The sequence below is a fragment of the Mastigoproctus giganteus genome, chromosome 1 (genome assembly GCF_048544385.1).
Source record: "Mastigoproctus giganteus isolate SK-2022 chromosome 1, ASM4854438v1, whole genome shotgun sequence".
Classification (NCBI taxonomy): Eukaryota; Metazoa; Arthropoda; class Arachnida; order Uropygi; family Thelyphonidae; genus Mastigoproctus; species Mastigoproctus giganteus.
In genome coordinates, this window is record NC_143575.1 from 137,048,675 (window position 1) to 137,071,578 (window position 22,904).

At 37.7% G+C, this 22,904-nt stretch overlaps 1 protein-coding gene across 1 annotated transcript in view; it reads left to right on the plus strand.

Annotated features, from left to right (window-relative positions):
- LOC150091155 (uncharacterized) overlaps positions 1–22,904 on the plus strand; it is a 1,391,089-nt gene that overhangs the window by 642,883 nt on the left and 725,302 nt on the right. The window contains exons 17-18 of the mRNA XM_090374518.1: positions 1,536–1,712; positions 15,564–15,773. Of these exons, the coding sequence (XP_090230644.1) occupies positions 1,536–1,712; positions 15,564–15,773 (387 nt within the window). The remainder of the gene's footprint in view (positions 1–1,535; positions 1,713–15,563; positions 15,774–22,904) is intronic.

Here is a 22,904-nt window from a genome sequence, read left to right on the forward strand (position 1 = left end):
ATTGATGAAGGTATATCAGGCTTGGTGTCGAACTTTATAGATGATACAAAGGTTGGCAGGGTTGTTAATGGCAGTGTGCTACTGCAAAAGGATCTAGAAAATTTGGGCAAATGGGCTGAGAAGTGGCGACTGAAGTTTAACCTTGACAAATGCAAGGTACTGCATGTGGGTAGAAGTAACCCCAGAGAAATGTACCAACTGTGTGGTATGACACTTAAGGTGTTAGAAAATGAAAAAAAGACTTGGGAGTAATTGTGCAGTCAGATATGAAGTTTTCTGAATAATGCAGACAGGCTGCCAGGGCAGGTCATGGGGTTTTGTCAAGGATATATAGGAATTTTGCTAGCAGGGAAAAGGAGGTGATTGTCCCTTTGTATAAGGCAATGGTCAGGCAACACACCTTGAGTATGCGTACAGGTCTGGAGGCCTCATTTTAGGAAGGATGTAGATTTACTTGAGAGTGTACAGAGAAGGGCAACAAGATTGGTGAGGGGAATGAATTGATCCTTTTACCAAGAAAGGCTTAAGTTCTGCAAATTGCAGTGGCTGGAGACTAGGCACCTGCGCGGTGATCTGATTGAGGTGTATAAGGCCTTGAATGGGTTGAGCACTCTGAATTCTGATGGGATCCTTCCACTTGTTCAGATTACGAACCTAAGGGGCCATAAATTCAAATTAAGAAAGGACAGATGTAGAATAGATGTGCGGAAATTTGCCTTTAGTCAGCGGGTGGTTAATTGCTGGAACAAACTTCCATCTGTCGTTGTGGAAGTTGATAGGTTGATTAAATTTAAGGAGGAACTGGACAGGCATTTGGAGGGAATGGTGTGATTTTTTTTTTTTTTTTGGCTGATGCTGCATAGGCTCATACACTTGCTTTCTTGCATCACATGCCACTACTACTACATATCAGATCAGATATAACCATCATTGACAAGAAGGTAATGGCTAAGTGCCTGATTGATATAGTGGTGCCTCACAACAGCACCCTTCAGAAAACTTGGGAGGAAAAGATTGGGAGTTATCTAGGCCTAAGAGATGTGGCATATGGAAAAAGTAAACAACAATCTCTATCACTGATTTGGTGTCAATGGGCCTTCATTAAGAGCCTAGCAACTATAGGCCTGACAGTAAACACAGGGAACTCCAGAAAGCTGCAATCCTGATAATAAGGGAGTTCCTTGACCAACAGTAATAATAATACTATTATTATTATTATTATTAATAATAATAATAGTAACCACATACACTTGGTAGCAATACCCATCATGGGAGAGGGGAATACCATTAGAACAAAAAAAATAATAATAAATAAACTAGTTATGTTTAACATTATGCAAAATTTTGAAGTTTGAGTTTATTTTGGGTCAGGTATATTTTATTTATTTTTTTTCTTTTCAGTGATTTTCTCTTATTTTAGAATGCACTTGTGTGTGATTTTTTATTTTAAGATTTTATTATAAGATAATATGATATTGATAGTTTATATATATGTAGAAGTCATATTATTCTCCTATTCTTTTATTTGTTTAAAGGTTTTCCTGGCCTTCCTGGATCAAGGGGTAAAACTGGACTTTCTGGTTTGCAAGGTACACCTGGGGAAAAGGGACTTCCTGGATTATCTGTAATTGGGCCTCCTGGAGTAGATGGTAGAGGTGGAAAAGATGGAATACCTGGTCTTCCTGGCCAACGTGGTGACCCTGGACCTACTGGCAAGTTTATTTTTTATTGACAGATGCAATTATAATATAGTATTTGTAAATAAAATTCAATATTAGTAGTGATGCAAGAAAGATATATACTCTGAGTATGGGGTAAAGTATAGTCTGAGAAACCATCTGTTGAACCCATAGTAAAAATGCACATCAGTACCTGTAAAGAAAATATTATGAAATAAGGTAAGTGAAATTTAAGTACATAGTGTTGTAATTTCGATGATTTTGGTGTTTTGTTCAGGAGTCAGCCGCAAAAACTAAGGAAAATGCAACAAATAAGTAAGGCCTCTGTTCGAACACGAGATATACTCAGAACATAGTAAATTTTAGAATTTCAAGGAATTAACAAAAGTGAGGAAAGCATATAATATCTGACATATATCTCATGGCTGACTCTACAGAGGCAGAGATAAAAAGTAATGGCCAGGGTAAAATATAAGGAAATATTTTACAAAGCAAGGAAGAAAGAAATGAAATGAAAATGATAAAGTTTTGAAGAAAGAATGAAATGAAGTTAAAATAAATCAGTGGGCCAAAGTGGCACTTAGTACCATGCCATGCTGATGCTGGAATGTGTGCCACATGGCGTAAGCCAACATGCTGCATAGGAGAATAAGAAAGAGAAATTTGTTAGCTCTTGAGATAGCATGTATATGTGGAGAGGAAGTGACCTCATGTGTTGGAAAGAATAAAAAGTAGAATTATGATTGGATTAGATGAATTAAACGCATGTAACTGGCTTTCCAGGAAAGCATAGAGAATTGACTGTAAAAGTACCGTGATATAGATGCTGAACTTAGTGTAAGGCAAAACCAGTAAATATAGTAGAATATTTAGAATATTGGGGCTTAGAGGGGAACAGGTATCCTGTGTGTTATCAGACACTCAGCCTAAAACACTGATGGATCCAATATCTCTCTCTATTACAGAAGATTTAGGAGAAGTCTGGTTGGCCTGCCTCCCTAAAATCCACTCATGCACACCTTCTCGATGGTAAGCCCTGTTATGTCACTTAGATGGCAACGAAAGTGTAGAGTGGTTCTCTTCAAGACGCCTGGCAGCGTGAAGAGGAAAAGACCAAACCCTCCAGCATGAAAGCACAACAATACAAATGGCCCTCAGTCCCCAGCAGCTTTCACTCTCCCTCTTACGGCAGCGAGAGGATCAGAGTGGAAGCAGAGGGTGCTAAGAATCTCTGGGTGCGACCTGGCTGCCATGCACGGAAACTGAACTTGGCCTGTTATAACGTACGATCACTCATCGTTGAAGACAGGATATTAGAGCTGGAAAAGGAATTAGAAAATGTGAATTGGAATATCATTGGTTTGGCTGAAACAAGAAGAAGAAATGAATCACTTATAAGTTTATCAAGTGGAAATCTGCTGTACACCAATGGAAACAGTGAAAGGAGTGAAGGTGGAGTTGGGTTTCTGGTCCATAAAGATTTTAAAAACAACATTTTGGAATTCAAAAGTACATCACCAAGGGTGTCAAGGCTAATACTCAAGATTTTTTAGAGGTACAAGCTAAAGATTATAATGATTTATGCACCAACATCAAGTCATGATGATGAAGAGGTTGAAGAAATGTACACCGAAATTGAGAGTCTTCTAGATGAGCAGAAAACCCACTACACTATTATTATGGGGGACTTCAATGCTAAGGTTGGAAAAAGGCAAAACAGCGCAGAAAGAGGAACTATAGGAAACTTTGGAATTGGTGAAAGAAATAAAAGAGGTGAAAGACTTGTGGAATTTGCAGAATCTCAAGGACTGTCAGTAATGAACACTTTTTTTCAAAAAAGGGTGAACAGAAAGTGGACATGGAAGAGTCCAAATGGATTAACAACTAATGAAATCGACTTCATCCTCACTAACAGAAGATATATTGTGAATGATGTTACCGTCCTGAATAAGGTAAATGTTGGAAGTGATCACAGAATGGTAAGATGTAAACTTGATATAGATGTAGGAAAGGAAAGGAAAAAACTGACTCGAGTAAATAATACAAAGGTCTTTGAGATAATAGAGGAGGAGAAAAAGCAGTATGTACTGGAACTTAAGAACAAGTTTGAGCTTCTGCAGACTGCTCAGGACCAAGATATCGATGAGGAATATTACAACTTTCTGAAAGTAATAAAGCCCAAGAAACCTATAGGGAAACAGAAATCCAAAGAAGAAAAAATTAGTCAAGAAACACTTGTCATGATGAACCGAAGACGACAAATGAAGAGCAAGAAAAACACTGACAGGGAGAAAATTGAGTATACTGAGTTATGCAAAGCCATTAGAAAGAGACTCAGAGAGGACATAAGAAGATTTAACACAAGAAAAGTAGAACAAGCATTAAGGGAAAACAAAGGATTTAAATCAACAGCCTTGAGCAGCAATACAGAAAGACAAATGATACTGAAACTGAAGAATAGCGATGGTGTACTTATAAACAGCAGAGAAGGCATAATTCAAATAGCAGAAGACTACTATAGAGAATTATACAAGGAGCGAGGGAATGATACCAGCAGTGGGGAAGATGGATTGCAAAGTAGCAACACATACGACATACCCGATATTCTTCCTGATGAGGTAGAACATGCATTGAAGAAAATGAAGAATCGGAAAGCCCTGGGGGAAGATGAAGTTACTGTAGAGTTGTTAAAATTGGGAGGAAGAGACATAACACAAAAACTGGCAAGGCTCTTCACAAAGTGGATTAGAAAAGGTGTGACGCCTAAGCAGTGGAATAATGCAATTATAGTTTTGCTGCATAAGAAAGGAGATAAATCAGAAATTGGAAATTATAGACCAATTAGCTTGTTATCCCATATCTACAAGTTGTTCACAAGGGTCATTACTATCAGATTAGAAAGAATACTTGATGAGAATCAACCAAAAGAGCAAGCTGGCTTTAGGACAGGATTCTCAACTATGGATCACCTTCACGTAATATCACAGCTAATGGAGAAAGCAAATGAATATAAAACACCATTATGCCTGGCATTTGTGGATTACGAAAAGGCATTTGATTCCATACAGGCAATGTTTCGGGCACTGGAAAGACAAGGCATAGATACACCATATATTATGATTTTGAAGAAAATATATGAGAGTGCTACCTCCTTTATTAGACTAGACAAAGACAGTAGCACATTTAAAATTGAGAAAGGAGTTCGACAAGGAGACACAATATCTCCGAAGCTGTTTACTGCTGCCCTTGAGGAAGCTTTCAGAAGATTTTAGACTGGTCGCAGAAAGGAGTCAATGTGAACGGAGAGTACCTAAACCATTTACGATTTGCAGATGACATTGTGGTTATAAGCCAAGATCCCAAAGAATTAGAGGAAAATCTTAATCAGTTATGCACAGTTAGTAAGGATTTTGCACTAAAGATGAATATGGCTAAAACAAAAGTAATGATCAACAAGTATGCCACAGAAAGGGAAATAATGATTGAAGGAGCAGTAATTGAAAAGGTGGAGTCATATACTTATCTGGGACAAGTTATTAGCTGTAATAATGATAAATGGCTGGAAGTCAAGAGAAGAATAAATTTTGGATGGATAGCATTCAGGAAATATAGTCACATACTGAAGAGCAATATCCCAGTTTGTCTGAAACGTAAAATAATGAACCAATGTATACTCCCCACCATGACTTATGGAAGTGAAACTTGGGCACTCACCAAAAGAATGGAAGAGAAGCTGAGAACTACACAGCGAAGAATGGAACGAATTATATTGGGAATCAGACTGTTAAATAAGAAGAGAAACACATGGATTAGGCAGCAAACTCAAGTAAAGGACATTCTTATCAAAACTAAAGAACTAAAATGGTCTTGGGCAGGACACATAGCTCGAAGACATGATGACAGATGGACTAAGAAAATAACAGAATGGTACTCAAGAGGAGCTAGAAGAAAACCTGGAAGACAAAGGCGGAGATGGATAGATGAAATTCATGAGTTTTTGAGTAGTAAATGGATGGCCAGTGCTCAAAACAGAAGGAACTGGAAAGTTGCTGGAGAGGCCTTCATCCTGCAGTGGATTGAAAATGGCTGATGATGATGATGGTTGCTTTTGAAAACCTAATGGCACTTGAGAAGGAAGTCAAAGGGTATAAGGATGGTAAATAGATGCACGAGGAAGAGTGATAAAGGTAGTGCTCAGGCAGTTCAGGGTTGTGAATACTGTTCCTTTAGTAGGACCCTGAACGAAGTTCGGGGAGAAAGTTACAAGTTTTTAAGTCAGTTGTGTTAAGTTTTAAAATAAAAATATAAGGTAAACATTAAGAAAAATTTATAAAATTAAATAAAATAAAGATACTCCTGTAGTTTAGTCAATCGGTGGGTACAAGTTTATCAGACTGTGAGATACGAAAGAGGCTAAGGGGTATATACTGTACATATTTACACAGCCTGATAGGCGAGGATGACTGCTTGATAATATACTATTTATATTAGCATTAGCATTAGCATTGGCATTTGATGCAAGAAAGCAAGCTTATGCAGCATCAGCCAAAAAAAAAAAAAAAAAAAAACCCACTTCCACTTCACCCCTCTGTTCGTTCAAAATACCTGTCCAGCTGAGCCTTAAACTTATTTAGGCTATCAACCTCCACCACAAGGGATGGCAGTCTGTTCCACCAACCAACCACCCGCTGGCTAAAGGCAAATTTCCGCACGTCTATCCTACATCTGTCTTTCCTCAATTTGAATTTATGCCCTCTCAGGTGATTTTTCTGAGCTAGAGGAAGAATCCCATCAGCATTGAGCATGCTTAAACCATTCAAGGCTTTATACACCTCTATCAGATCACCTCGCTGGTGCCTAGTCTCCAGACACTGTAATTTGCAAAACTTAAGCCTTTCTTCGTAAGAGCACCCCTTTGTTCCATTCACTAATCTTGTTGCCCTTCTCTGTACTCGTTCCAGCAGCTCTACATCCTTCTTGAAATGAGGCCTCCAGACCTGTATACAGTACTCTAGGTGTGGCCTGACCATTGCCTTGTACAATGGAATAATCACCTCCTTATCCCTGCTGGAAAAATTCCTGTATATCATTGACAATACTCCATGAGCCCGTCTGCACTGCTCAGAGAACTTCATATCTGCCTGCACAATCACCCCCAAGTCCCTTTCATTCTCTACCACTGTCAGTGTAGTACCACAGAGTTGATACGTTGCTCTGGGGTTGCTGTTTCCCATGTGTAGTACTTTACATTTGTCAATGTGAAACTTCATTTGCCACCTCTCAGCCCATCTGCTCAACCTTTCCAGATCCTGTTGCAGCAGTGTAGTGTCAGTAGTGTCCTTGACAACCCTGCCAACCTTTGTATCATCTGCAAACTTGGACATTAAGCTTGATATACCATCATCAATATCATTTATAAATACAGAAAACAATAATGGACCCAACACTGAGCCCTGAGGGACTCCACTAATAACATTAGTCCACGATGAGCAGTGTCCATTGATTACCACTCTCTGTCTTCTCCCACTCAACCACCCCTTTATCCATAGCAGCAATTTGCCTCCAATGTCACACTGCTCCAATTTGTGTAGCAGTCTTCCATGTGCAACAGTATCAAAAGCCTTTCTAAGATCCAAGTATATAATATCAAAGTTATTCCCTGCATCCAGTTCTTTTGTGACTGCATCATAGTATCCAATCAAGTTGGTCAGGCAAGACTTCCCCTTAACAAAACCATGCTGTGTCTGAGCTATAACTGAAGTCTTGTCTAAATGATCCTGCAGTGCTTCTTTAACCAGTGCCTCCATTAATTTTCCTGGAACAGAAGTTAAGCTCACAGGTCTATAGTTACTTGTGTCAGCCTTTGATCCTCCTTTGTGAATTGGGGTCACATTTGCACATTTCCAGTCTATGGGTACCTCCCCTGAGTCCAAGGAAGCTCTCATAATTATGGCTAAGGGTTTGCTTACTTCCTTTGCTGCCTCCTTTAATATAACTGGATAGATCCCATCCACCCCGGGTGCCTTTCTTGTGTTTATCTTCAACAGTTTCTCCTCCACTTTACTCCCAGTTATTTCAAGATTCTGTAGCTTACTGCTAGAGTTGAATACACCTCTGGCATTCCCCTTGCTGAATAACTCCTCATGTGTGAATGTCGATGCAAAATATTCATTTAGTTTGTTAGCTACCTGAGCAGGATCATCAACAGTTGACCCATCAATATCAAGTGGACCAATCTGATTCATCCCCTTCCTTCTAGAGTTTACATAAGTAAAGAACTCTTTGCTGTTTTTCTTTGCATCCCTTGCCAAGGATTTCTCGTAATCTGCCTTCGCCTGCCTAACCTCCTTTGTAACTTGGTTGCATATCAACTTGTATCTATCATAGGCTTCTGTGTCATGTGTTAATTTGTAAGTATCCCATGCATTTTTCTTCTCTGCCATATGCCTCATTAGTTCATCTGACATCCATTTTGGCCTAAACCTTGAACAATATTTCTTAGTTGGTATGTAAAGCCTAGTAGCTTCCAAGATACGTTCTTTGAATGCTTCCCATTTTGAATTTGCTGTTGGTAACATCATCAGTTGGTCCCACTGTATAGAATTTAAATACTGTCTCAGTCCATCGTAGTATTTATAGGGTAGCTGATTAATTTTTTGTAAAATAAAATGTGGAAAGCTTTATTGAAAAGAAAGTGGAGGTAGGCTGCTGGAAATTTGTTATCCAGTAGTTTGTTGTAGAGACACCTTAAATTAAGGGTGATTAGGTGGTGGCTGTTACATATAGATGCAGTTCTGATAAACTGTGAGTGAATAATGTTTGCATGAATTTTCTTTGCAATGTTGTAGTGCCAGTGTGTGTAGTTGACTACTTTGAAGTTGAAGGCATTATGTTTATTGTAGAGTAGATGTTTGTAGTAGTCTGGGAGTTATGGAGGTTAATATCTAAGTCTAGATATAATATGCAGTAAGGTTATTACTATTAGTTTTTTCCATTGTGAACTCTGGTGGATGGATGTGGGCAAAGTTTTGTGGGAAATTATTGCAGTTGATAACCAACAGGTCATCAATGTATCTGAACATGCATAAATCTGTAGGTAAGGAGGTTTCTAAAAAGTACAGGTAAAGGATAGCTAGCATACAGCTAGCTGGACTGCCCATGGAGGTACCTTTAGTTTGTAGATAGACAGTAGAGCCATCAAAGATATAATTGTTTAAGATATAATTAGATCTAATTTAATAAGTGTGTGTGTATATATATACAGCCACTCCCTGACTTACGTAAGGGTTACATTTCACAGAATTTTATGCAAATTTTATGTAAGTCGGAATTTCAATAATGCTTATCCAGAACTCACAACTATGCATGCTGAATTTGATTGAAGCAAAAAAGAAAAGTTTGACGAACATGTAAATAGAACTATTTATTCAATTTTTTTATCTCATGCACAGGAAAAATTACAAAAGTACAAAATTATAAAAATTTCAAAATTATAAAATTACAAAAAGAGAGAGGAGACAGGCATAACATCAGCAAGTTTTACCTTTCAAGCATCATTGCCAGAATTAACTCTCCAGCTGATAAGCATTCCACTGCAGATGTTGAGGGCTGTAGAGATTTCAAAGGGTTTTTTTCCAACACATAACAAAATTTCTTTGCAGCTGCAGAATCGGCACTGGCAACTTCACCACATATTTAATGTTTTGGAAACCAGTGCGATCTTGAACCTATTAAACCACTCATTGAACTTGGCTTGGGGTTTGCCATGTTTATCCTTAATATCTTCATAAATATTTCTTGCTTTTGCTTGAATGGCTATTGTACTCAGGGCCACTTGCTTCTGAATCCGATTTTCCATCCATATTATTAATAGCTTTTCCATCTTTGATATAGCACCTGAATGCTGTTTTGTGATCATCGTTGATCCTTTAATATGTTCTTTTATATGTGCATTGCCCTTTAAAATAATATTCATTGAAGCAGTGAGACCTAATTCCATGCAATAGAGGGCAAACTTTGTTCTGCTCCGTACTTCTTAATTAATCTTCATTTCTAAATAAATTTTGTTTCGTTTCTAGCACTTCCAGCACTTGCACTTTCCTTTGGTCACTTTCCCTTCACCATTGTAATAAGTACATAGGAATAAAGAGAAGATTCTTAAAATTTATTTATATTTTTTATATGATTGAAGATTTCAGTGAAGGAGAACTCATTTCACCCTAATACTGTAACATAAAAACCCACAGAATTCCAGTTATTGGTATTATCACAAATGCAATAAGATCGAGTTTACTACCCATTTATAATAGATGGCACTAACAGAAAAGCCCAATAAACTGGAAAGCCCAATATAATTACCATCAGGGGTAAAGGAAAGGGTTTTTGCTTCCATAAAGGTGAGTACAGTGGTCTCAGACAGTTTTTAAATTCTGTACAGTGGGATTAACTGATGATATTACCAACAGTAAATTTTAAGTGGGAAGCATTCAAGGAATTAATCGTGGAAACTACTAAAAGTTTCATACCTATTAAGAAATATTGTTCAAGGTTTAGGCCTAAGTGGTTATCAAATTAACTAATGAGACTCGGGTTTTTTTTTTTTTTTTTTTTTTGTTAGTTGTTGGCGCATCGGCTTCTGTGGCCATAATGCACCTCCCAAGGTTTTCGCACTACTCTGATCCAAGCCCAAGTTGGGATTCGAACCTGCGACCTTTGAGTTGCCAGGCACCACCCACCCAGCTAGCCCTGTCGGCAAATAATGAGGCTCGTGAGAGAGAAGAAAAATGCATGAGATGCATATAAATTATCAAGCGACTCAGAAGCGTGACAGATATAAGCTAGTCTGTAATCAGGTCACGGAGGTTAGGCAGGTGAAGGCAGATTACGTGAAATCTTTGGCGAAAGATGCTAGGAAAAACAGCAAGGATTTCTTTAATTATATAAATTCTAAAAGGAAGGGGATGAATCTGATTGCTCTACATGATATCGATGGTTCGACTGTTGATGATCCTGCTCAGCTAGCAAACAAACTGAATGATTATTTTGCATCTACATTCACACGAGGGGTTATTAAGGTTTGGAAATGGCAGAAGGTTATCAAATTGTAGCAGGGTGCTTAATGATTTTGAATAACTGAGTGCAAAGTGGAAGAGAAATTGTTGAAGTTAAACATAAGAAAGGCACCTGGGGGTGGATGGTATCTATCCAGTTTTATTAAAGGAGGCAGCAAAGCAACTAAGCAAACCATTAGCCATAATTATGACAGCATCCTTGGACTCAGGGGAGGTCCCCATGGACTGGAGATGTGCATATTTATCCCCAATTCACAAAGGGGGAATCGAAGGGTGACACGAGTAATTACAGACCAGTTAGTTTAACTTCTGTTCTGGGTAAAATAATGGAGTCACTGGTTAAAGATGCATTGCAGGATCATCTAGACAAGACTGCAGCAATCAGACACAGCATAGGTTTGTTAAGGGAAAGTCTTGTGTGACAAATTTGATAGGATATTATGATGCAGTTACAAAGGAACTGGATGCAAAAAATAATTTTAATATGATATATTTGGATTTCAGGAAAGCTTGTGACCATGTTGCGCATGGAAGACTATTGTACAAATTGGAGCATAATGGTATTAAGGGTAAGTTGCTATAATGGATAAAAGGACGGTTTAGTGGAAGAAGACAGAGGGTGGTAATCAATGGGTGCTGCTCTTCGTGGACTAATGTTATTAGTGGAGTCTCACAGGGTTCGGTGTTGGATCTACTTTTGTTTTGTATATTTATCAATGATATTGATGAAGGTATATCAGGCTTAGTATCGAAGTTTGCAGTTGACACAAAGGTTGGCAGGGTTGTGAATAACAGTAATGGCAGTGTGTTACTGCAACAGGATCTAGAAAATTTGGCCAGATGGGCTGAGAAGTGGTAACTGAGGTTTAACCTTGAGAAATGCAAAGTACTGTATATGGGTAGAAGTAACCCCAGAGAAACGTACCAACTGTGTGGTACTACACTTAAGGTGTTAGAAAATGAAAAAGACCTGGGAGTAATTGTGCAGTCAGATATGAAGGTTTCTGGCAATGCAGACAGGCTGCCAGGGCAGGTCATGAGGTTTTGTCAATGATATATAGGAATTTTGCTAGCAGGGAAAAGAAGGTGGTTGTCCCTCTGTATAAGGCAATGGTCAGGCCACACCTTGAGTACTGCGTACAGGTCTGGAGGCCTCATTTTAGGAAGGATGTAGATTTGCTTGAGCATGTACAGAGAAGAGCAACAAGATTGGTGAGGGGAATGAAGGGATCCTCTTACCAAGAGAGGCTTAAGTTCTGCAAATTGCAGTGGCTGGAGACTAGGCACCTGCGCAGTGATCTGATTGAGGTGTATAAGGCCTTGAATGGGTTGAGCACTCTGAATTCTGATGGGATCCTTCCACTTGTTCAGATTACGAACCTAAAGGGGTATAAATTTAAATTAAGAAAAGATAGATGTAGAATAGATGTGCGGAAATTTGCCTTTAGCCAGCAGGTGGTTAATTGCTGGAACAAACTTCCATCTGTCGTTGTGGAAGTTGATAGGTTAAAAAATAAATTTAAGGAGGAACTGGACAGGCATTTGGAGCGAATGGTGTGATTTTTTTTTTTTTGGCTGATGCTGCATAAACTCATTCATTTGCTTTCTTACATCACTTGCCACTACTACTACTACTACGTTCAAAATTGATTCTCTTATAATAGAACATATGATAAGAATGAAAGAGCAGTGCAATTTCCATTATAAAAATAGTTTAGTTATATTGTTAAAATTTCAACTTCCGAGGTCTTGGAACGAATTACTAAAAAAAATCACATTGTTATTGAGTTCACATTACGATATCTTCATGATACCTCCATTTATTGCTACGGGATGCAAAATACGTTTCCACGATATTTTTAAGTTTCCAATGGTAGGCAAAAACTTATGTAAAGTCGAATTTCCGTAAGTCGAGTATTACATAAGCAGGGGAGCACCTGTGTTTATATATATACAGTGAAACTTCTCCTAATGGACACCTCTCGTTAACGGACATCTCTCTACAACGGACATTTTCAAATTCCCCAACTCACCTCCATTGGTTTTAACATGTTTGCAGCTTCTGTCTAGCGGACATTCTCTGTAACGGACGCGGACAGGCAATCTGCACTGTTTTTTTTAGATTAGCACTTAATTTGATCTCCCCATAACGGACAGCGGGCGAGCTCACGGCCCTTTTTCTAGGAACGTTTCTTCCAAGTATTGCCTCAATTGTGTGTTTATTTTCTATTTCCGATTCTCTGAATTTTATCAAGGTTTGCGTCGCGGGTCTAAACCCTTTTTCAAGAATTTTAAGGCACGTGTAAAACTTCTGATGAATTCGGTGTGTGCAAGGGGGGGAAATATGGTCGGCCTTTCATCTTTTCAGTTTTGTTCAGTGTCGTGTGAAGTGCACAATGTCTTCTCGTAAACATTTAACTTTAAAAGATAAAGTCGAACTCATTAATGCGTATGATCGGCAAAAAAATAGTGTTCGCAGTCTCGCTGCAAAATTCAAAATCGGGAAGACGCAGGTAAGCGACATCCTAAAGAAAAAAAATGAACTGCTCAAACAATTTTGGCAACACGGAAATGATCAGGTTCAAAAATCATTCCCGAAAACTGTTGGACTTCAAAATGACAATGGTACGTATGAGTGGTTTTGTCGCGAATGTGCTAAAAAAATTCCCATTAATGGGCCTATTATTAGGGAAAAGGCATTGGAGATTGCGAAATCTATGGAAGTAAATGAGTTCACAGCTTCTGTGGGATGGCTAGACAAGTTCAAAACTCGGGATAAAATTTCTTGGAACACCGTAAATGGTGAAGGTGGATCTATTGATACTGGGGTTGTAACAGAGTGGACCGTCAAATTGGAAGATTTATGTTGTGATTTTGAAGCTAAGGATATTTTCAACTGTGACGAAACAGGGTTGTTTTTTAAAGTTCTTCCCGAAAAAACAATGAGTCTAAAAAAGAAAAGTGCCAGGGCAGAAAAATTTCTAAGGAACGCTTGACTGTACTATTATGTACAAATATGCTGGAAGACTTTGAACAACCTCTTGTTATAGGAAAACCACAAAATCCTCGTTGTTTCAAGGGCATAAAGTTGAATCTTGATTGTTGATTGGAAGTCTAATAAAAAGCGTGGATGACAAGAGATATCATGAGCGAATGGATAAGTCACTTTAACCAAAACATGATAAATTATTCTTTTCATGGATAATGCTGCATCTCACCCGCACATTGAATTGTCCAACATTCAAATCGTTTTTCTGCACCAAACACATCTGCAGAGTGTCAGCCCTTGGATCAAGGGATAATAAAAAAATTTAAACTTCACTATAGAAAACGTGTTTTAAGACATCTCATTGCAAACATGAACGATGTAACATGTGCGAGTGACCTTGCAAAGAAAATCAGCATCCTAGATGCGATTCAGTGGATTTCCTCTGCAGTAAACGCAATTAGAAAACAAACTGTCGTGAACTGTTTTGTAAAGTCTGGCTTGTCAAATGCAAAAATTGAAGTTGTGAACAGTAAATGTGGAGCACCAAGAAGAACAAGAACTTCATCTATTGATAATGTACGATACTTCAGCTACAAGTGACACTGGCTACAAAGATATAGACTCAAACCTCACTACAGAAGATGGTGCTATAGATATCAACGACATTATCATCGATATTTTTCAAGAAGTTCCTTATGAGGATGAATAAATGGAAGGAGGTCATTATGTCAAAGAACATATTAACGACGAACCACCGATGAAAATAGAAGAAGCGCTCATACAAATCAATCGTTTAAAAATGTTTTTCGCTGCTGAAGTATCTTACTGAAGGACTTTCGATGGTTTCTTCACTCCAAACAAATGTTGAAAACAAAATTATCAGCCAGAAGAAGGTGCAGAAGAAAATAAGTGATTACGGTATGTATTTTTCATAAGATAAAGTCATAATATGCATAGCACAATTGTATGTATATTATTTACAAAAATATTGTGCAAAATCTGTATATAATTTAATTTAATTTTACATTAAACGGTTAACGATTTTTCGTTATCTCTTGTGTATGTAATTGTATATTATTTACAAAAATATTGTTCAAAATCTGTATATATTTTAATTTATTTTTACATTAAACGTTTAACGATTTTTTTTTTTTTTTTTTTTTCTTCTCCCCCAGACTTCTTGTTAGCGGACACTTCTCTCTAACGGATACATTTTCGTTGCCCATGGCTGTCCGTTAAAGGGAAGTTTCACTGTATATATATATATATATATATATATATGTAGGAATTGATAGGCCTGATATATTTTGATCAAGGTGCAGAGATGGGAGTGAAAAATACACAAATTGCCAAAAACTAAAAGGGTGAGAATAGCAGATATGGGAAGTATTGTAGGTTTGTAAAAAGAGAGAAAGAATGTGAATATCCTATATGTTATGATGAATTAAGAAAATTATAGGCTGAATTACAAAGCTAGTTAGAGGTGAGGGAACTGTAATGTAAAATGATTAATACAAAATGATTAAACAAATAAAATAAATTACCTGACCACATATCAATATTACTTTAGCTAACATCAGATTTCTGCATTTTTGGTATCCGTTTTTTCGACTTATAGCTAAATTTGCCCCATTTCTGATGATGGCTATCTCTCCTTTTATTTTATTTGTTTAATCATTTTGTATTAAGACTATGTTTTTTTTTTTAATGTAGGTTGTTAAATGATTTTTTCTCTCATAATATCAATTTTAATATATTCGTTAGGAGAGGGGTGGGGGTGAGAAACCCACTTCATATTCATAATGTTTTTATGTTAACCTGTAGGAGAAAAAGGTTATCCTGGCACTGGTGTTCGTCTTCGAGGGCCCGTGGGTGCCTTTGGTCTACCTGGTTTCCCAGGAGATCCAGGGCCACCTGGATTTCCAGGACAAGATGGTTTGCCTGGTTTACGAGGACCTAAAGGAAATGATTGTGGGTATTGTCCTCCTGGCCTTCCTGGATCTAAAGGTTCTCCAGGGGATGAAGGACGGCCAGGTATGTAAATTATAAAATCAAGTTAATCTGATTTCTGTTAATCATTATGTATGCTTTTCATGTTTGTTATCTTAATTTAGCAGTTATTATCATTATGGAAATTTTCTGAGGATTCCCTCCCTCTCTCCCTTCACCTCCAGAATACATAAAGAATAATCTATTTATAAAAAAAAAAAGCAGTTTAAATATGTATAAAAATACAAGAATAAAATTACAATAAAAAATAGAAATAATTAATAAAAAAATAGAAATAATAAAAAAAAAATAAAAAAATACAATAAAAAATAGAAATAATAAATAAAATAAAGTAAAAAAAAAATACAATAAAAAAAGCAAGAATACATTAAAAAAGTACATCATGTAATAAACTAGGAACAGTTTTACTGTTCTTAATTTATTTCATGAAGAAGTATATTTTTTTCATGAAGCATTAGAATGTCAGACTTCATATTTTTTCACATGCAGAAAATAAATTTTTTATCCTTATTAACTGGAAAACAGATTATTCCCTCAAATATTAATTTAAATCCTCACAAGATTACAAGACCATTTGAAAATATAATGAATTGGCAATATATAGACTGTTTTCAAAAAAAAAAAAAAAAAATTTTAACTACTGCAATAAATCAGTTCATAAAGGTGGAAAATAACATTGCAGTGTGCTCAATAAGCAAATCAATTCGAAAAAAAGGTAATGACATAACTAGGGTTGCTTCATTATGAAATTATGTTAGAATTTCAATTTGATGGAAAGGTTGTTCCAGTGAAGGGTAGATGAACTCTAATCCTTAATGAATAATATATTGTTTGTCATTATCTTTAAGTAAAGAAACAAATGGTAAATAAAACTTCAAAATTTCTTTTAATGATATTTCTTTCTAACCATAATATTTATATTATGATTCTACTATACAGGATAACAGAAATATAAATAAAGTTCTGAAATTTAAATAAATATAATTGAAATACTATTAAAATTTAAATAAATAAAGTTGAAATATCTAATGAAACAAAATCAAATGAATTCAGATGTGAAGCGAAATTAAATAAATCATGTTCAAAAACAAAGTTAGATTACTCATTAGAAACTCAGAATCACAGTTCACTCACTAACTTTATAACTAAATGAAAAAAATAATAAAATAATTGACACATAATACCACATAATATATGAGTTTAGGTCTCTGTAGTCGAGTGGTCAGGAGCCCGAGTGAAATAGCACGGACTCTTTGAGTAGACCGGACCGGACCTCTTGACTTCTAAACGCGGTCAATCTGCTAACCCGCACTGGACCAGCATGGCAGATTATGGCCTCAACAATGAATCTTTGGGACGGCTTCCATCCTGCGGTGGATTGATAATGGCTGCAGTTTACCTTTTTCCTTTATACGAGTTTAATTGTGTGATATACCAGATACTGAGCATTTTCTAGGTACACGGTAGGCTCTTACTCAACCACTTTGATAATTTTGCTCAAACAAAGGCAAATCTTTCAAACTGAACTTTACAGTTCATTACAGTGGGACCTCAACTTCCAATGACATTGACATCCAATATTCTCAGGAAGCAATTTACCTTCCATGTGATCTTTTATTTTAAGGACCGGTGATATTTGCAGGAACTGATGGCTTGCCGATATAGCTGGAACAATTCATTGGTGGAAATTTTCAGAAGCATGGTGCATGGAACCTCATTTGTACAATTATTCCCAACCAATTAGTGCCTTTGTTATTGTTTAGTTCAACGTTCCCGCATGTTACCGTACATCGAACAGTTTCTTTACCTTCTGTTTGATGCACTTGTCTAGTGTGTAAGCAGAATGTATTTTTGTTAATTATATGAAACTGGCCTCTTCTGGAAGTCAATGCCCAGGAGAACATTCATTAGTAAGGATGAGGCTAGTTTACCTGGACATAAACCTCTGGAAGATAGGCTCACTCTCTTGTTGGGTGCCATTGTCTGTGGAGATTTTAAGCTGAAGCTGTTGCTGGTGTATCACTCGTCCATTTATTGAAGATATGTCTTCAATAAATGGGCGCATTAAGTTTTCTGTCTTTCAGTGAAGAGTTATCTTGAGAAACATAAGCTTCCTGCAAAACCACTGCTCCTGCTGGCTAATGTGCCAGGCCATGATCCCGCCTTTGTTCAATCTCTTGAGGCACAATTTGACTTTGTGAAAGTCAAATTTTTGCTACCCAACACCACTCTTCTTCTTCAACCAATGAACCAGCAAGTGATTGAAAACTTCTAGAAAATCTATACCAAGAAAATGTTTGCAAGTTGCTTTGCAGTGACCTGTGCTGAAATTGCTGTCACCCTCAAAGATCCTGGACTGTGTGAGGCTAATCGTAAGTTCTTGGAATGATGCTTCCACCAGATGCTTAATTTCAGCTTAGAAAAACATCTGGCCTTTAATCGTAAATAACTTTGACTGATTTGATGATGATGGTGCTTTGACAAATGATATTGTGACTGTTGGTAAATCAGTGGGTCTGAAGGTTGACGAAGAGGATGTGGAACACTACACTTTATTAACGCTCATTGGTGTAAGCTAACAACAGGGGAGTACAAGAGTTGGAGTAAATTATGAAGAGTGACACTGGAGAGGAAGAGGAACCCCAAAACATGTAAGCCGAAGAGTCGAAAACTGTCATTTCTTGTTGGGAGCTTTTAAGAGAAGTGCTAAAAAAAAAAACATCCATACCTTAAAAATACTGAACTCACGATGTGCAAAATGGAAGACGAAGTCATTTCTTACTTATATGAACTCTAAAAGGAAGGGGATGAATCTGATTGGTCCACTTGACATCGATGGTTCGACTGTTGATGATCCTCAGATAGCAAACAAACTGAATGAGTATTTTGCATTTACATTCACACATGAGGAATTATTAAGGTTTGAAAATGGCAGAAGGTTATCAAATTGTAACAGGATACTTAATGATTTCGTAATAACTGAGAGCAGAGTGGAGGAGAAATTATTGAAGTTAAACATAAGAAAAAGAAACATTGAATTGGAGTACGAGGGTAGCCTGTGCAGACGTAGCTTATTGCCGCTCCTGGAACAGAGAATTTTTTTCTGATTTATTTTCTGTTTTATTAGCTTAAATTGGCATATTAACTTATTTTCTAGAGTAGCTTTATATTCCTAGTTAGGATACATAGTTTAAAGTTTGACTTAGATAGAAATTTTGTAGGTATTACTTAGTATCGGTAAGGGTATCAAATCCACGTGTTACAAGTTGCAGCTCTGTTGAACGAGAGGGTTTTTTTTTTTTTTTTTTAACCATATTTAGCCGATTTATTAACCAATTGTTATATCAAATTATTTTCTGTAAGTAGCTAGTCAGGATCCTTAGTTTATTCTGAATTGAGACAGCGAGATTTGGAAGTTAATCAATACTTAAGTGTCCGTAGATTTACTGGGAAAGATTGTGCAAGGCTCAAGGGGTAAAAATTTTTTCAGCCTGGTCTGTACTTGTTAACAGGAGAGACTGCTTCTACAGGGATGGGATACACTTAAATAGAAAGGGTGCAAGAATATTTGCTGATGTTATCGAGGCAGTGTTAGATGGGTGGAAAACAGTAGATTAACAGTAGCCACTGGCAGAGGTGAAAGTGATTCTTGCACTGCTTCTATTGGAATGAGTGCAGCTTGGAAAATAAGATGCAAGATATTTCAAAGACTGCTGGGAATCATTGGGGTACAAGTAAACACATTGGTTGTGTTAGGGTAGCTAAGAAAAAATGAACAGGTGCATGTATACTTGCGTGTACACCAATGCTAGGAGTTTGGTAAATAAATGAATAAATAAATTTTCTGTTTATACTCCCGGATGACCAAACGGTCAGAGGAGTTTACAAGATACACAGAATACAAGAAACAGCACTGTATTCAGCAGTCACGGGCTTGAACCCCAGTCACTCAAGGCACGTGTACTTATGCACCCGCGTGCCTGACCACTAGGCTACGGCGGCCTTTGATGAATTTGAGGTTTGGCTCAAAGCATCAAAGACGGATATTGTTGGGATATCAGAGACGTGATGTCACACAGATATAAATAATGCAGAACTGGAATTCGGGGAGTACAATGTCTACAGAAAGGATAGGAGGGAGAAGGGGTTATGCTATTAGTTAAGAAACACATAAAATCAATGAAGTGAAGCCAGTCAACATCACTGGACAGTTCAGTGTCGAGTCAGTTTGGTGATCAAAATTGAGAGTTGGAGTGTGCTATAGGCCTAATGACTCTGATGAGTATAATAAGAAACTGTACAGGGAAATAGATTGGGCCAGTAAATCAGAGTATCGTATAATGGGGGATTTTAATTTCCCAGATATTGACTGGAATTTGTGGTTGGTCACTCACACACTAGCAAGGCTTTTGTGGATTTATTGGATGATTGTTTTCTAAATCACCATGTTCGGGAGGCAACTAGAGGGAGCAATACTCTTGATTTGATTATCAGTAGTGATTCTTCATGCATTAAGAATCTGCAGATACAGGAACCACTAGGTGGCAGTGATCACAGTGTGCTGAAGCGGGATTTACTCAAGGGGGTAACTACCATCAGGGGTAAAGGGAAGGGTTATTGCTTTCGTAAAGGCAACTACGATGGTCTGAGACAGTACTTATATTCTATACAGTGGGTTCAACTGATGATGTTACCAACAGCAGACTCAAAATGGGAAGCATTCAAAGAACTTATCTTGGAAGCTACTAGGCTTTACATACAACTAAGAAATATTGTTCAAGGTTCAGGCCTAAATGGATGTCAGATGAACTAATGAGACATATGGCAGAGATGAAAAATGCATGGGATACATATAAATTAACATGTGACACAGAAGTCTATGATAGATATAAGTTGATCTGTAACCAAGTTACAAAGGAGGTTAGGCAGGCGAAGGCAGATTACGAGAAATCTTTGGCAAGGGATGCAAAGAAAAACCGGCAAGGAGTTCTTTACTTATGTAAACTCTAGAAGGAAGGGGTTGAATCAGATTGGTCCACTTGATATCGATGAGTCAACTGTTGATGATCCTGCTCAGGTAGCTAACAAACTGAATGAATATTTTGCATCTGCATTCGCACATGAGGAGTTATTCAGGAAAGGGAATGCCATAGATGAAGTAAACATTGGCACTGAGCTAGATGATCTTGTAATAATTGAGAGTAAAGTGGAGGAGAAATTGTTGAAGATAAATACAAGAAAGGCACCTGGGGTGGATGGGATCTATCCAGTTATATTAAAGGAGGCAGCAAAGGAAGTAAGCAATCCATTAGCCATAATTATGTGAGCTTCCTTGGACTCAGGAGAGGTACCCACAGACTGGAGATGTGCAAATGTAACCCCAATTCACAAAGGAGGATCGAAGGCAGACACAAGGAATTATAGACCTGTGAGTTTAACTTCTGTTCCAGGAAAATTAATGGAAGCACTGGTTAAAGAAGCACTGCAGGATCATCTTGACAAGAATTCAGTTATAGCTCAGACCCAGCATGGTTTTGTTAAGGGAACGTCTTGCCTGACCAATTTGATTGGATACTATGATGTAGTCACAAAAGAATTGGATGCAGGGAATAACTTTGATATTATATATTTGGATCTTAAAAAGGTTTTGATACTGTTGCACATGAAAGACTGCTGCACAAATTGGAGCAGTGTGGTATTGGTGGCAAATTGTTGCTATGGATAAAGGGATGGTTGAGTGGCAGAAGACAGAGAGTGGTAATTAATGGACACTGCTCATCGTGGACTAATGTTATTAGTGGAGTCCCTCAGGGTTCAGTGTTAGATCCATTGTTGTTTTCTGTATTTACAAATAATATTGATGATGGTATATCAAGCTTAATATCCAAATTTGCAGACGATACAAAGGTTGGCAGGGTTGTTAAGGACGCTACTGACACTATGCTGCTGCTGCAACAGGATCTAGAAAGGTTGAGCAGATGGGCTGAGAGGTGGCAAATGAAGTTTAACATTGACAAATGTAAAGTCCTGCATATGGGAAACAGCAACCCCAGAGCAACGTATCAACTCTGTGGTACTACACTGACAGTGGTAGAGAATGAAAAGGACCTGGGGGTAATTGTGCAGGCGGATATGAAGTTCTCTGAGCAGTGCAGATGGGCTGCAAGAGTAGCTTATGGTGTCTTATCAATGATATACAGGAATTTTTCTAGCAGTGATAGGGAGGTGATTATTCCCTTGTATAAGGCAATGGTCAGGCCGCACCTTGAGTACTGTGTACAGGTCTGGAGGCCTCATTTCAAGAAGGATGTAGAGCTGCTGGAACGAGTACAGAGAAGGGCAACAAGGTTAGTGAAAGGAAAGGAGGGTTGCTGTTATGAAGAAAGGCTTATGTTTTGTAAATTACAGTCTCTGGAGACTAGGCACCGGCGAGGTGATCTGATAGAGGTGTACAAAGCCTTGAATGGTTTGAGCATGCTCAATGCTGATGGGATACTGCCTCTTGCTCAGAATAATCACCTGAGAGGGCATAAATTCAAATTGAGGAAAGACAGATGTAGGATAGACGTGCGGAAATTTGCCTATAGCCAGCAGGTAGTTGGTTGGTGGAAGAGACTTCCATCCCTTGTTGTGGAAGTTCATAACCTAAATAAATTTAAGGCTCAGCTGGACAGGTATTTGGAACAAACGGAGGGGTGAAGTGGAAGTGTTTTTTTTTTTTTTTTTTGGCTTATGCTGCATAAGCTTGCTTTCTTGCAGCATTAGTAGGTCCTCTACTAATGCTAATGCTAAAAGCACCTGGGGTGGATGGGATTTATCCAGTTATATTAAAGGAGGCCGTAAAGCAACTAAGCAAACCCTTAGCCATAATTATGACGTTTGTTATTGTTTGTTATTTGGTTTTTAGGAGCATTAGCAACTAAGGCCATGTTACTCCGCGAATATGCAGTGGTCATTCCCTGATCGTTCCGCATCCTCCGTTTTTGGTGGTGACGAGCCCATAATTATGAGAGCATCCTTGGACTCAGGGGTGGTTCCCACGGACAGGAGATGTGCAAATGTATCCCCAGTTCACAAAGGGGGATCGAAGGATGACACGAGTAGTTACAGACCAGTTAGTTTAACTTCTGTTCCTGGTAAAATAATGGAGTCACT